This window comes from Nerophis lumbriciformis, linkage group LG16 (assembly GCF_033978685.3).
Source record: "Nerophis lumbriciformis linkage group LG16, RoL_Nlum_v2.1, whole genome shotgun sequence".
Lineage (NCBI taxonomy): Eukaryota > Metazoa > Chordata > Actinopteri > Syngnathiformes > Syngnathidae > Nerophis > Nerophis lumbriciformis.
This window is the reverse complement of record NC_084563.2, coordinates 9,322,037-9,337,098: the sequence shown is the minus strand read 5'-3', so window position 1 is coordinate 9,337,098 and position 15,062 is coordinate 9,322,037. Positions and strand designations below refer to the sequence as shown.

Sequence of the window (15,062 nt, the reverse complement as noted above, 5' to 3'; positions counted from 1 at the left end):
CATACATCGTGCATGTATATGTTACCATGATGGTCACACCACTGATTCATATTCATCGCCCCCCGATGACATTGCACTTTCCTTTGGACCTCGGTCGCAGTCCCTGCAGTGTCTAATGTCTCTTCGTTCAAACTGTCACACCACACATCACCTTAGAACCATCGGCGGACCACCAAAGGTGACCGCGGCGGCGAGCAAACCAGGGGAAAACATAAAAACGGGGGGAAACTTCTGGTTGGATGATTGGACAGAAAGTTGTTATCCATCCTCATCCTTCTGGGAGAGCGTTGATGAATGGTGATGACCTCCATATGTCAGCCTATATATGCAAGATGGAGATGTTGCAATCTAGAAGCAACTCTTCCAACGCAACAGTGCAGCCAAGACAAAAAGATAAATAGATCGGTCGTCGCAGAGCAAAGAAATGTATCCTTCACAGGAACTGTAAAGCACTCCGCGGTGCAGTGTAAGACTAATGAGTCATCAAAGTGTCGTCACATCTGTCCAGAGTGAACCAGTCAAATACTTTGCCTGCTAATGAATTGGACGTGAAATAGTAAGCCGAGGAAAGACTGCGTCAACGGAACAGACGGCGATAGCAAACCTGCATTGTTGTACCAGGGGATGTTTACAGCACGTTTGTGTAGTGTCGGAGGCAGATATTTACATATATCCGAATTTAAGTCGTACTTCTTCCATTTCTTTGTCATATTTGAAAACAGCTCGTGTTTTCCACTTCTTCTCTTGATGCTCTGTCAGCAAGCAAACTGTGTGTGTTAACCTTGAGTTCTTTGGAATGTATTATGGCTAGGGAGACGTTGAGCTTGTGTTATGGCTAGGGAGGGGGAAGGAAAGAGAGGTTTTTGGCGTTGGGAAGAGAGACCATTTTGGGAGGCGCGATAGAAGGTTCTAGGGTTAGACTGGTCTCAATCAAAATGTATATTGGCAAAGCTTTGAGAATATACAACAAAATACCTATTCTGTCTCTGGTGGTTTTTCAACTCAGCTTTAAGTGTCGGAAAGAACTTGGGAGCGAATTGTGACTTGAATTCCCTGGGAGGAACAACTGGTCCAAAACGCAACAAAAGCTACACAAGGTAAACATCCATTCATTGTATGCTCTGTTGGTGAGCAGGGTTGCCCAGAAAATACAACACAGACTTTCAAAAAAAACCTTGGAGGGTTGGTACATGTGAACTAGTGTTGTCCCGATACCAATATTTTGGTACCGATACCAAAATATTGGTAAAGGGGACCACAAAAAATTGCATTATTGGCTTTATTTAAACAAAAAATCTTAAGGTATTTTAAACATATGTTTCTTATTGCAAGTTTATCTTTAAATAAATTAGTGAACATACAAGACAACTTGTCTTTTAGTAGTAAGTAAACAAACAAAGACTCATAATTTAGCTGCTGACATATGCAGTAACATATTGTGCCATTTTCCATTCTATTATTTTGTCAAAATTATTAAGGACAAGTGGTAGAAAATGAATTCTCAATCTACAAACCCTGTTACCATAAGAGTTGGGAAATTGTGTTAGATGTAAATATAAACGGAATACAATGATTTGCAAATCCTTTTCAACCCATATTCAGTTGAATATGCTACAGAGACAACATATTTGATAAACATAAACATTTTATTTTTTTGCAAATAATCATTAACTTTAGAATTTGATGCCGGCAACACGAGACACAGAAGTTGGGAAAGGTGGCAATAAATACTGATAAAGTTGAGGAATGCTCATCAAACACTTATTTGGAACATCCCACAGGTGTGCAGGCTAATTGGGAACAGGTGGGTGCCATGATTGGGTATAAAAACAGCTTCCCAAAAAATGCTCAGTCTTTCACAAGAAAGGATGGGGAGAGGTACACCCCTTTGTCCACAACTGTGTGAGCAACTAGTCAAACAGTTTAAGAACAACGTTTCTCAAAGTGAAAATGCAAGAAATTTAGGGATTTCAACATCTACGGTCCATAATATCATCAAAAGGTTCAGAGAATCTGGAGAAATCACTCCACGTAAGCGGCATGGCCGGAAACCAACATTGAATGACCGTGACCTTCGATCCCTCGGATGGCACTGTATCAAAAACCGACATCAATCTCGAAAGGATATCACCACATGGGCTCAGGAACACTTCAGAAAACCACTGTCACTAAATACAGTTCATCGCTACATCTGTAAGTGCAAATTAAAGCTCTACTATGCAAAGTGAAAGTCATTTATCAACAACATCCAGAAACGCAGCCGGCTTCTCTGGGCCCGAGATCATCTAAGATGGACTGATGCAAAGTGGAAAAGTGTTCTGTGGTCTGACAAGTCCACATTTTAAATAGTTTTTGGAAATATTCGACATCGTGTCATCCGGACCAAAGGGGAAGCGAACCATCCAGACTGTTATCGACGCAAAGTTCAAAGCCAGCATCTGTGATGGTATGGGGGTGCATTAGTGCCCAAGGCATGGTTAACTTACACATCTTTGAAGGCACCATTAATGCTGAAAGGTACATACAGGTTTTGGAACAACAGATGCTTCCATCTAAGCGCCGTCTTTTTCATGGACGCCCCTGCTTATTTCAGCAAGACAATGCCAAGCCACATTCAGCACGTGTTATAACAGCGTGGCTTCGTAAAAAAGAGTGCGGGTACTTTCCTGGTCCGCCTGCAGTCCAGACCTGTCTCCCATCGAAAATGTCTGGCGCATTATGAAGCGTAATATACGACAGCGGAGACCCCGGACTGTTGAACGACTGAAGCTCTACATAAAACAAGAATGGGAAAGAATTCCACTTTCAAAGCTTCAACAATTAGTTTCCTCAGTTCTCAATCGTTTATTGAGTGTTGTTAAAAGAAAAGGTGATGTAACACAGTGGTGAAGATGCCCTTTCCCAACTACTTTGGCACATGTTGCAGCCATGAAATTCTAAGTTAATTATTATTTGAAAAAAAAAAAAAAGTATATGAGTTTGAACATCAAATATCTTGTCTTTGTAGAGCATTTATTTGAATATGGGTTGAAAAGGACTTGCAAATCACTGTATTCCGTTTATATTTACTTCTAACACAATTTCCCAACTCATATGGAAACGGGGTTTGTATGTATGTATGTATGTATGTACGTATACATGCATGCATGCATGTGTGTATGTATGCATGTATGTATAAAAGAATGTATACATACATGCATGCATGCATGCACTGTATGTATGTATGTATGTATGTATGTATATATATATATATATATACATATATATATATATATACATTTATATATATATATATATATATATATATATATATACTGTATATATATCACATCTCACTTCATGTCATCACCATGGGCTGGCTCAGGGTGGAGGACAGAGTAAAACAACTTGCACTGAGCCTAGTCTATAAAATCCGCTACACCTCCCTGATACCGAAGTACATGTCAAACTACTTCCTTAAAGTAAATGACCGCCATAACCACAACACCAGGGGGAGTTCCACAAACCACGTTAAACCCAGATTCAGATCTAACAAAGGTCTTAACTCATTCTCCTTCTATGCCACATCAACATGGAATGCACTTCCAACAGGTGTAAAAGAAAGTGCATCTCTATCCTCCTTCAAAACCGCACTAAAACATCACCTCCAGGCAACTTCAACCCTTGACTAACACCCTTTCCCTTCCACAACCCACCTCGCCGGATTGTAAATAACCAAATGTAAATAATCAAATGTATTTCTAATATATATACTTGTTCTTATGCTATCTGAACTCACTATGTGGGAAACACATGGCACACTGACAAAGCTTAACCTATTGTTACTATAACAATCTACAAGGTTTATATAGGTTGCTTCTCTTTCTTCCCCTCCATTTTTCTGCATTCTTTCGTATCTCCAGTTATCATTACGTATATGTATTGTTGCATTTGAACAACTGTATTGTTGATAATAAAGGTACATTATTGGTATTGTTCATTATCAATAGCGCTATTTCTATTGGTATCTGTCTTGCTCCATTTGTAGTGTAATAATGCTCATTGTCATTTCTGTATTATTTTTTATTTTCGCTAACTGCCTATTTGCTATCACTTTTACCATCATATTTGTACATGTCGTATTTGCTGATGTTGCTCTATTGTTGTTGTTGTTGTTATTGTTGTGATTGTTGTTTTTGTCTCTCTGTCTTATCCCCCTCTTGTCCCCACAATTTCCCCCTCTGTCTTCCTTTTTTTTCTCTTTCTATCCCCTCCTGCTCCGGCCGGGCTGCACCAAATGATAATATAAATACATTTAATAAAGTCAAATACAAATAAGGCAACAAGAGAAGTATCCTACACTTCTCTTTTGTAAATTAAATTTGAACAGCCGATATGGGCATCTACATCAATTATATGATTTGCCTGAGAAGCTGGACAGGAAAAAAAAATAAAAAATACAAAAAATAAAAATAAAAATGAACTCACTGTGTTCTCTGCTCGCTATACATATCCTACCAAGTCAGACCTACACTGTTTCAATGCCCATTTCTCTGATGATGCAATTGTTAATGACTAAAGTGCTGTTATCAACCAAACCCTCCTCATCCCACCCCCCGGATTTTAAATAATGTAAATAACTCAATGTATATACTCTGATGATTAACTTGTGTGATGAATGTATTATGATGATAGTATATATTTGTACCATGAATTGATTTACGTGGACCCCGACTTAAACAAGTTGAACAACTTATTCGGGTGTTACCATTTAGTGGTCAATTGTACGGAATATGTACTGAACTGTGCAATCTGCTAATAAAAGTTTCAATCAATCCATCAATTATTTTCAATAAGGTTGAAAGTATTTCTCATCATTCTTCTTTGTACTTTGTAAGCACTATTAATTTGAACCATCATATCAGTACAATGTTTAACTTCATTACTTAATCCATTCCATCATTTAATTCCACATACTAATGCTAAAGACTTAATAACAGACACCCTAGTCTTTACATTCAGTTAATTTCCCCCCTAATTCTATGCTGTGTCTGTCCCTCATTTTCCCTCCAGGACAAGGACGTGCAGTCATTCCTGGAGGAGGCCACACTGATGGATCACAGAAGGATGTTCCAATAGCAGCAGAAGTGCACTTTTTGGAGAGCTGTATTATTTTCAGTTTTGTGCCCAAGGGACTGATTTTATTTAACACTATATTATTATTTATACACCTATAGTGATCCCAGAGACAGGTTGTTTTTGTGTTACTGTATATACTTGGTTTTTTTTTTGCAAAATCCCACTTAATATACTTTGGGTAACAACAGTCAATATTTATTTATTTATTTTATTGTATTTTTTTTGTATAAAATAAAAGTGAGCTTTTGTTAAACCAAATATTGTGTGGTTTTTTTCCATATACAACAACCTATCTGGATTCGATAAGAGAATTGATAAGGAATCGGTTCGATAAGAGGATTCAATAATGGGCATATATACATGTATATATGTCTGTGTATACATATATATATACATATATATATATATATATATATATATATATATATATATATATATATATATATACACACACATGTATATATATATACATATATATATATATATATATATATATATATATATATATATATATATATATATACATACAGGTAAAAGCCAGTAAATTAGAATATTTTGAAAAACTTGATTTATTTCAGTAATTGCATTCAAAAGGTGTAACTTGTACATTATATTTATTCATTGCACACAGACTGATGCATTCAAATGTTTATTTCATTTAATTTTGATGATTTGAAGTGGCAACAAATGAAAATCCAAAATTCCGTGTGTCACAAAATTAGAATATTACTTAAGGCTAATACAAAAAAGGGATTTTTAGAAATGTTGGCCAACTGAAAAGTATGAAAATGAAAAATATGAGCATGTACAATACTCAATACTTGGTTGGAGCTCCTTTTGCCTCAATTACTGCGTTAATGCGGCGTGGCATGGAGTCGATGAGTTTCTGGCACTGCTCAGGTGTTATGAGAGCCCAGGTTGCTCTGATAGTGGCCTTCAACTCTTCTGCGTTTTTGGGTCTGGCATTCTGCATCTTCCTTTTCACAATACCCCACAGATTTTCTATGGGGCTAAGGTCAGGGGAGTTGGCGGGCCAATTTAGAACAGAAATACCATGGTCCGTAAACCAGGCACGGGTAGATTTTGCGCTGTGTGCAGGCGCCAAGTCCTGTTGGAACTTGAAATCTCCATCTCCATAGAGCAGGTCAGCAGCAGGAAGCATGAAGTGCTCTAAAACTTGCTGGTAGACGGCTGCGTTGACCCCGGATCTCAGGAAACAGAGTGGACCGACACCAGCAGATGACATGGCACCCCAAACCATCACTGATGGTGGAAACTTTACACTAGACTTCAGGCAACGTGGATCCTGTGCCTCTCCTGTCTTCCTCCAAACTCTGGGACCTCGATTTCCAAAGGAAATGCAAAATTTGCATGGTTGGGTGATGGTTTGGGGTGCCATGTCATCTGCTGGTGTCGGTCCACTCTGTTTCCTGAGATCCAGGGTCAACGCAGCCGTCTACCAGCAAGTTTTAGAGCACTTCATGCTTCCTGCTGCTGACCTGCTCTATGGAGATGGAGATTTCAAGTTCCAACAGGACTTGGCGCCTGCACACAGCGCAAAATCTACCCGTGCCTGGTTTACGGACCATGGTATTTCTGTTCTAAATTGGCCCGCCAACTCCCCTGACCTTAGCCCCATAGAAAATCTGTGGGGTATTGTGAAAAGGAAGATGCAGAATGCCAGACCCAAAAACGCAGAAGAGTTGAAGGCCACTATCAGAGCAACCTGGGCTCTCATAACACCTGAGCAGTGCCAGAAACTCATCGACTCCATGCCACGCCGCATTAACGCAGTAATTGAGGCAAAAGGAGCTCCAACCAAGTATTGAGTATTGTACATGCTCATATTTTTCATTTTCATACTTTTCAGTTGGCCAACATTTCTAAAAATCCCTTTTTTGTATTAGCCTTACACAATATTCTAATTTTGTGACACACGGAATTTTGGATTTTCATTTGTTGCCACTTCAAATCATCAAAATTAAATGAAATAAACATTTGAATGCATCAGTCTGTGTGCAATGAATAAATATAATGTACAAGTTACACCTTTTGAATGCAATTACTGAAATAAATCAAGTTTTTCAAAATATTCTAATTTACTGGCTTTTACCTGTATATATATATATATATATATATATATATATATATATATATATATATATATATATATATATATATATATATATATATATATAGTATATATTATATATATTATATACAAATATATAATATATCAGTATATATCATATACTGTATATATAATATGTAAATATTACATATATGTTATATTTTATATTTTCTACTTTATACCTGCATTATCCTTTCCATCCTTTCTAACTGAGCTACTGTGTGGAACAATTTCCCTTGTGGATCAATAAAGTATGTCTAAGTCTAAGTATAGGTTGACCTGGCTAGCATTAGCTTCTGAGTTGGTTTGCAGACTTAGTCGGTGTTTCAAGTGGGCGTACCGACGTTGTTTAGTTGGTTAGCGGGTAGGTGAGGTGTTTGAGTGGCCAATAACTGGTCCCCGGAAACATGAATTCGCCAGACAAAGAGTCCTTCTCCTCTACGATAAGCGCATTTTCTATCACATTTACAGTCATGATCAAAAGCTTACATACACGTGTAAAGAACATAATGTCATGGCTTTCTTGAGTTTCCAATAATGTCTACAACTCTTATTTTTTGTGATAGAGTGATTGGAGCACATTCCTGTTGGTCACAAAAAACATTCATGAAGTTTGGTTCTTTTAACAATTTATTGCTGGGTATTGTGTACCAACAACTCCATTTTTGTTTCATCTGACATCACATGGACAAAGATAAGACCTTCTGGAGGAAAGTTATGTGGTCAGATGAAACAAAAATTGAGCTGTTTGGCCACAATACCCAGCAATATGTTTGGAGGAGAAAAGGTGAGGACTTTAATCCCAGGAACACCACATCTACTGTCAAGCATGGTGGTGGTAGTATTATGCTGTGGGCCTGTTTTGCTGCCAATGGAACTGGTGCTTTACAGAGAGTAAATGGGACACTGAAAAATGAGGATTACCTCTAAATTCTTCAGGACAAGCTAAAATCATCAGCCCGGAGGTTGGGTCTTGGGCGCAGTTGGGTGTTCCAACAGGACAATGACCCCAAACACACGTCAAAAGTGGTAAAGAAATGGCTAAATCAGGCTACAATGAAGGTTTTAGAATGGCCTTCCCAAAGTCCTGACTTAAACGTGTGGACAATGCTGGAGAAACAAGTCCATGTCAGAAAACCAACACATTTAGCTGAACTGCACCAATTTTGTCAAGAGGAGTGGTCAAAAATTCAAGCAGAAGATTGTGGATGGCTACTAAAAGTGCCTTATTGCAGAGAAACTTTCCAAGGGACATGTAAGCAAATATTAACATTGCTGTATGTATACTTTGGTCACATTTTCAGTAGAGCCATAATAAATTCATATAAGAAGCAAACCTCATGAAAGTGTTTTGTGACCAACGAGTATGTGCTCTAATCACTCTATCACAAAAAATAAGAGTTGGAGAAATTATTGGAAACTCAAAACGGCCATGACATTATCTTCTTTACAAGTGTATGTAAACTTTTGATCGCGACTGTACGTCAGTTCTTGTAATACTCCACGTTTGACAGTAGATTCCATTTTTCGGGCCGATTCTGTAATTCTTTGTGATTCCGTTAAAGCGTAAATCCTATTCATAGTTAAATACAGCAATACATTTGGAACAAATAATACCTAAAGATGCATCAATAATGGAAGGGGAGTTGCCCAAAGATTAGACAGTAAAACATGAAGGCAACCAACCGGCAGATCGTCCCACAGCTGACTCTTCCTCAGCTCGTACGACGGCATGCTCAGGTCGAAGTTGGGAACAGGGAACCCGGGAATGGTGTTGTGAAGGTGAAAGCCAAAAGTGACGAGCCAGCTGTTCACATCTGTGCAACACAAGAACAATGTCGTGCCACATTCTCTGGCGCTCATAAGGTCTTTGATGGCGCTTCTTACCTGCAACATATTCCTTCACTTCATGCACCTTGCTGATGGGGTTGTTATTCCTGAACATGTAAAGGTTAAAGGGCACCGGCTCTTTGCCCACGTTCTTCAGCATCAAAACATCGGGCACCGTCCACCTCCCGGACATGATGTCGTAGTCCCTCTCGCCAAAGTGTAGTAGTTTGGTGAGCGGGTCGTAGAGTCCTCCGTGGAAGCCCAGCACCAGCTGGAAATCCGGGTTGGAGTCAAAGTAGACCTCGCCGTAAGCGGTGTACTGTAGCTGCTTGACCAGGAGGCCATTGCTGGTGAAGACCGCCAGAGGCGTGCCGGTGTTATCGCAGGCGATGTAGAACTCCTCGCCGCTGCTGATTTCCATGGCGAACAGGTGGCCTTGGAGATCGTAGTAAAGCGAGGTGATCTCGGAGCTAGAGTGGTTGTAGACGTGCGTGATCCTGGCTGGGTAGCTGAGGTCGGCGTAAAAGTACTGCAGGTGCTGGCCGAGGCTGGTCTTGGTGGACACTCTTCGACTGAGACCGTCGTAACGATACTGGATGGTCCAGCCGCTGCTTTTGCTGTAAACCCTCGCCAGCAGACCTTTGGAGTTGTACTCGAAGATCTCCGCCCCCCTCTGACGGAGGAAACCGTCCTCATCCATCCTGTACTGGATGTCCCCCAGGCGAGTGATCCTGTCCCTCAAGTCGTATCGCAGCGGAAGGAGCCTGGCGCTGTTCCCCGCGTTGAGCAGGTGCAGGTTCCCGTTCAGGTCGTAGGTGTAGCGCCACGTGACTTTCTCGTTCAAGTACACGGTCTGCAGCTGGCCGTCCACGTCATACTCGTAGCTGTACTTGGTGGTGTTGGCGAAGGGGCCGATCTTGATCTCTCGCTTGGTGACGCGTCCGACATCGTCGTACTGGAAGGTGATCCAGTACATGAGGGAGCGGAATATCTCGTACTGGATCTCCTTGATGCGTCCGTGGGCGTCAAAGTGCTTGGTGTAGGTCATGACCGCGGTGGATATGATCTGGTTGATGTCGTAATAGATCACTCCGAACTTTCCGAACTGCTCGATCTTCCCGGAGATGTCGTCAAACTGGTACAAGTCGATGGGCAGCGGCGTCTCATTGATGACGCCTTGCACACTGGTGACACGCAGGCTGTTGTCGTAGGTGTAATCGAAACGCGCGTTGACCATCCCGTCCTCGCTAAAGCGGAAGATCTGCCGGTCCACTAACGGCCCCACCTGGCGGTAACGGATGGAGCAGATGAACCCTTCGCTCTGCAGGTTGACCGTCTTCAGGACGCCGGCCGTCTCGTCGTAGGTGAAGCTGACTCTGGTGCTGTCGTACAGGATCTCCGACAGCTTGTTCTGGCGCCGGTACCGGTACAGGACCCTGCGGCCGGTGCCGAAGTGACATACTCTCATGAGGAGCCCGTCCTCGCTGTAGTCCACGGCCACCGAGGCGTTGCTCTCCGGGGGGTGGTAAAGGTTGCGGTAGTAGCCCACCGAGCGGATGGTCTGCATGGTGTAGCGGGCCACGCTCGGCATGGTGACACCGGCGAGGCGGTCCAGCGGGTCGAAATCAAAAATGTACTGGCGCTGGCTGTGGAGCAGCAGGACCATGGACTATGGGGACAAGACAGAGCAGAGAGGCAAGTGAATTAGACTTTTAATGCATGCCGTGAGAAAGGCAGAATCAACAATATGAGCAGTTGAACATTTGTTCATATATAAAGTCATCAGTTGTTAATAAAAACAAGCACACATTGTAAAAAACAGACTATAATTGTGTACACATATCTGACTAAGGAACTATTTTTGACTAAAAGCGTTGTAAACTAATTCATTTAACTTCTTTTTGTCAATATTTTATGCTTGCCTTGGCATCGCTATGAGTTTGCAGTCAATGGAAGAAAGTGTTTTTCTGGATGGTTTAGGCTATGTCTACAAAAAGCCGGATAACCCGGTAAACAAATAATTATTTAGCCTAAGCCCCGTTTCAGCCACACTAAACCAGCGTTTAAGGTCCCCCTCCTCAGACAATTTTTTACGAGGGCAAGTGCGCCGTGTATTTCTTGAATCTCCGGCTCTTAGCTTTGTATGGACTCTTTGATTGTTTACAAACTAAGTTTGTAGACAAGTTTGCAGCACCAGCAAAAGGGACTTAATTTGACAAACTGATCCGGAAAGCAGGCCAAACTATTGGCACGCAGTTGGAGGCCTTTGTGTCAGTGAGGGCCAGGACAGTGGACACACTACTCGCCATCATGGACAATCCTGCCCACCCACGCCACCAGACAATTGAGGGACAGCGGAGCTCATACTCCAACAGGCTCCTTCAGCTTCCTTCCCACAGTGTTCCATTCAAGAACTCCATCATTCCGCACTCCATCCAGCTGTATAATCACTCGCCATACATTAATAGATGAAATCTGTTATGATCCGCTGCCCGGATCATATTCTGTTTGTTTTCAAGTCACTTGTGTTTTCAGAACCTCTTGAGTTTGTTTGTTTCTGTTGCCATGACGGCAGATTACAGTCACCTGCCTCTGGTTAGTGTTCCGGACGCGCACCTGTTGCCCGGGCACTAATCAGAGGGCTATTTAGTTTATGCGCTGGCCTCACTCGGTCTGTTGGTCGTGTGTTTGCTCCCATGCAACGAGTTACGCTCTTGGTTACGCTCATAGTCTGCATTTTTTATATTAGCATCTTTTGGCTACCCTTTTGTTTTCCGTGCCGTGGGCACCGCGCAGCATATTTTGTTCTGCAACTAAAATGAATAATTTAATCTCACCTGCAAGCCGCTTCCTGACATCCCTCTGCATCTTGAAAAGACGACCTCCGGCATCACAATGCCACGCAAGCGTAACAGATATCTGTCTATTACCTGATCGCTTCTATGTTAGCTACCTCTCTTTGTTTATAATGTATATTTTCTGCTGGATACACTCTCTATTTTATGCTGCAGCTGTTACATATACTGTAATATTGTACATGGTAATTTTTATATATTGTATAAAGATATGATATAATATATCAGTATACATCATATATTGTATACGTCATGGTTAAATATTACATATGTTATATTTTATATACCTTACCTCAGCCTTCCCGGTAAGGTCTATTCAGGTGTACTGGAGAGGAGGCTACGCCGGATAGTCAAACCTCGGATTCAGGAGGAACAGTGTGGTTTTCGTCCTGGTTGTGGAACTGTGGACCAGCTCTATTCTCTCGGCAGGGTCCTTGAGGGTGCATGGGAGTTTGCCCAACCAGTCTACATGTGTTTTGTGGACTTGGAGAAGGCATTCGACCGTGTCCCTCGGGAAGTCCTGTGGGGAGTGCTCAGGGAGTATGGGGTATCGGACTGTCTGATTGTGGCAGTCTGCTCCCTGTATGCTCAGTGCCAGAGCTTGGTCCGCATTGCCGGTAGTAAGTCGGACACGTTTCCAGTGAGGGTTGGACTCCGCCAAGGCTGCCCTTTGTCACCAATTCTGTTCATAACTTTTATGGACAGAATTTCTAGGCGCAGTCAAGGCGTTGAGGGGATCTGGGTTGGTGGCTGCAGGATTAGGTCTCTGCTTTTTGCAGATGATGTGGTCCTGATGGCTTCATCTGGCCAGGATCTTCAGCTCTCGCTGGATCGGTTCGCAGCCGAGTGTGAAGCGACTGGGATGAGAATCAGCACCTCCAAGTCCGAGTCCATGGTTCTCGCCCGGAAAAGGGTGGAGTGCCATCTCCGGGTTGGGGAGGAGATCTTGCCCCAAGTGGAGGAGTTCAAGTACCTCGGAGTCTTGTTCACGAGTGAGGGAAGAGTGGATCGTGAGATCGACAGGCGGATCGGTGCGGCGTCTTCAGTAATGCGGACGCTGTATCGATCCGTTGTGGTGAAGAAGGAGCTGAGCCGGAAGGCAAAGCTCTCAATTTACCGGTCGATCTATGTTCCCATCCTCACCTATGGTCATGAGCTTTGGGTTATGACTGAAAGGACAAGATCACGGGTACAAGCGGCCGAAATGAGTTTCCTCCGCCGGGTGGCGGGGCTCTCCCTTAGAGATAGGGTGAGAAGCTCTGCCATCCGGGAGGAGCTCAAAGTAAAGCCGCTGCTCCTCCACATCGAGAGGAGCCAGATGAGGTGGTTCAGGCATCTGGTCAGAATGCCACCCGAACTCCTCCCTCGGGAGGTGTTTCGGGCACGTCCGACCGGTAGGAGGCCACGGGGAAGACCCAGGACACGTTGGGAAGACTATGTCTCACGGCTGGCCTGGGAACACCTCGGGATCCCCCGGGAGGAGCTGGACGAAGTGGCTGGGGAGAGGGAAGTCTGGGCTTCCCTGCTTAAGCTGCTGCCCCCGCGACCCGACCTCGGATAAGCGGAAGAAGATGGATGGATGGATGGATGGTACATTATTAGTTTACTTTATACCTGCATTATCCTTTCCATCCTTTTTAACTGAGCTACTGTGTGGAACAATTTCCCTTGTGGATCTATAAAGTTTGTCTAAGTCTAAGTATCAAGTCAGATCAGACACTGGGGGGCATGTTTCATGTTATCCAGGGATTACTATGATATGTTCAATTAATTTTACTCTTTGGCACCTCAGCTTTCACAGGAAATATCGAAGGGAATCGCAATTTGCGGTCTTTCCGCAGTATTGCCGTGACTGTCTGGTGGAGTCAACAAAGCCCTGTGATCAGAGGGTGGCGATTACTCACGCCCTGCGGTTGAAGTCATTTACAGTAAATGGAGGTCGCAGCTCCGGCTGTCTCGCCGAGGTTCATCACCCTCCTCCGTTAGAATGTCATGCGCAGTCATCCGCGGACACATCCGGCGTTCCCAGCGGTCCCCGAGCTCTCCGAGTTCCTAACGTCAGAGTGTGCCCACGGCCTCTCGCGGTCACGCAACCCAAGCCAAATATATTTGTGGGAAACAACTAAATAATGTTAAAACGGAAGGAACGGAGGGAGCCTTAAAACGCTGTCTTTGGCTGGTTGGCATTCTGTTAGATCCGCATCCTGTGAAGTCAATTCAGAGCATTCGGGAGAATATCAAAGCCTCCCATTCCTACAGTCCCCCTTAGTGTTCTTCTGTTTGGCGGCAAATATGCAATGTATGTCTGCTACATCTGCTCCTCTATTTATTTTTGAGGCAGCCCGTGCACGGTGTCAAACATTAATTTTATGTGATTTATTGTGAGCCTAAAACAAATTCAGATCTGCAGACACTTGGCAGGTCATGAATAAAACATGGTCAGTGCGACGGTCCCCAGCTGTACGCCAATAGTGCTTTGAAGAGTGCACTGCTATTAAAAACACATACGCTTTGATGGAGCCCAGGATACTTTCCTCAAGTTTGGCCTCCTCAGCTGACCCCTGCGGGAAAAAAACAGCTGGCTATCTCGGCGTAAATGATTCGATAACTCCACTGTTCTTGCCACGCCACCGCGATGCTACTCGCAGATGTTTATGCAGATGCAATCAGGCTTGAAGGATTGTGTTCAAATGATGATTGGAGATCTGCACTGCTGCATGGAAATGAGTCCGCTTTAGGGTGACCTTGATTGATGTCATGTTTTTGCAGTTAATGTTGACCAGCACATTCTGTGAATTATTCCCTGAGTTTGTAAACATTAACAAAAACAAAGTTGATATAACTGAAAGATGGCTCTATTCACTCTAGTATCGATCATATACTGATACTACCCTTGGTGTCCACACTCCCTGTCTGCTACATACACTATATCGCCAAAAGTATTTGGCCACCCATCCAAATGATGATAACCAGGTGTCCTAATCACTTGGCCCGGCCACAGGTGTTTAAATTCAAGCACTTAGGCATGGAGACTGTTTCTACAAACATTTGTAAAAGAATGGGCCGCTCTCAGTGATTTCCAGCATGGAACAGTCATAGGATGCCACCTGTGCAACAAATCCAGTCGT

General features: G+C 42.9%; 1 protein-coding gene across 2 annotated transcripts in view; it reads right to left on the bottom strand.

Annotated features, from left to right (window-relative positions):
- LOC133616971 (teneurin-3) overlaps positions 1-15,062 on the bottom strand; it is a 745,483-nt gene that overhangs the window by 23,299 nt on the left and 707,122 nt on the right. For both annotated transcript variants that reach the window (XM_061976582.2, XM_061976583.1), the window contains 2 exons: positions 9,137-10,748; positions 8,936-9,066 (listed from right to left, as the gene is read on the bottom strand). In XM_061976582.2, coding sequence (XP_061832566.1) covers positions 8,936-9,066; positions 9,137-10,748 — 1,743 coding nt within the window. The remainder of the gene's footprint in view (positions 1-8,935; positions 9,067-9,136; positions 10,749-15,062) is intronic.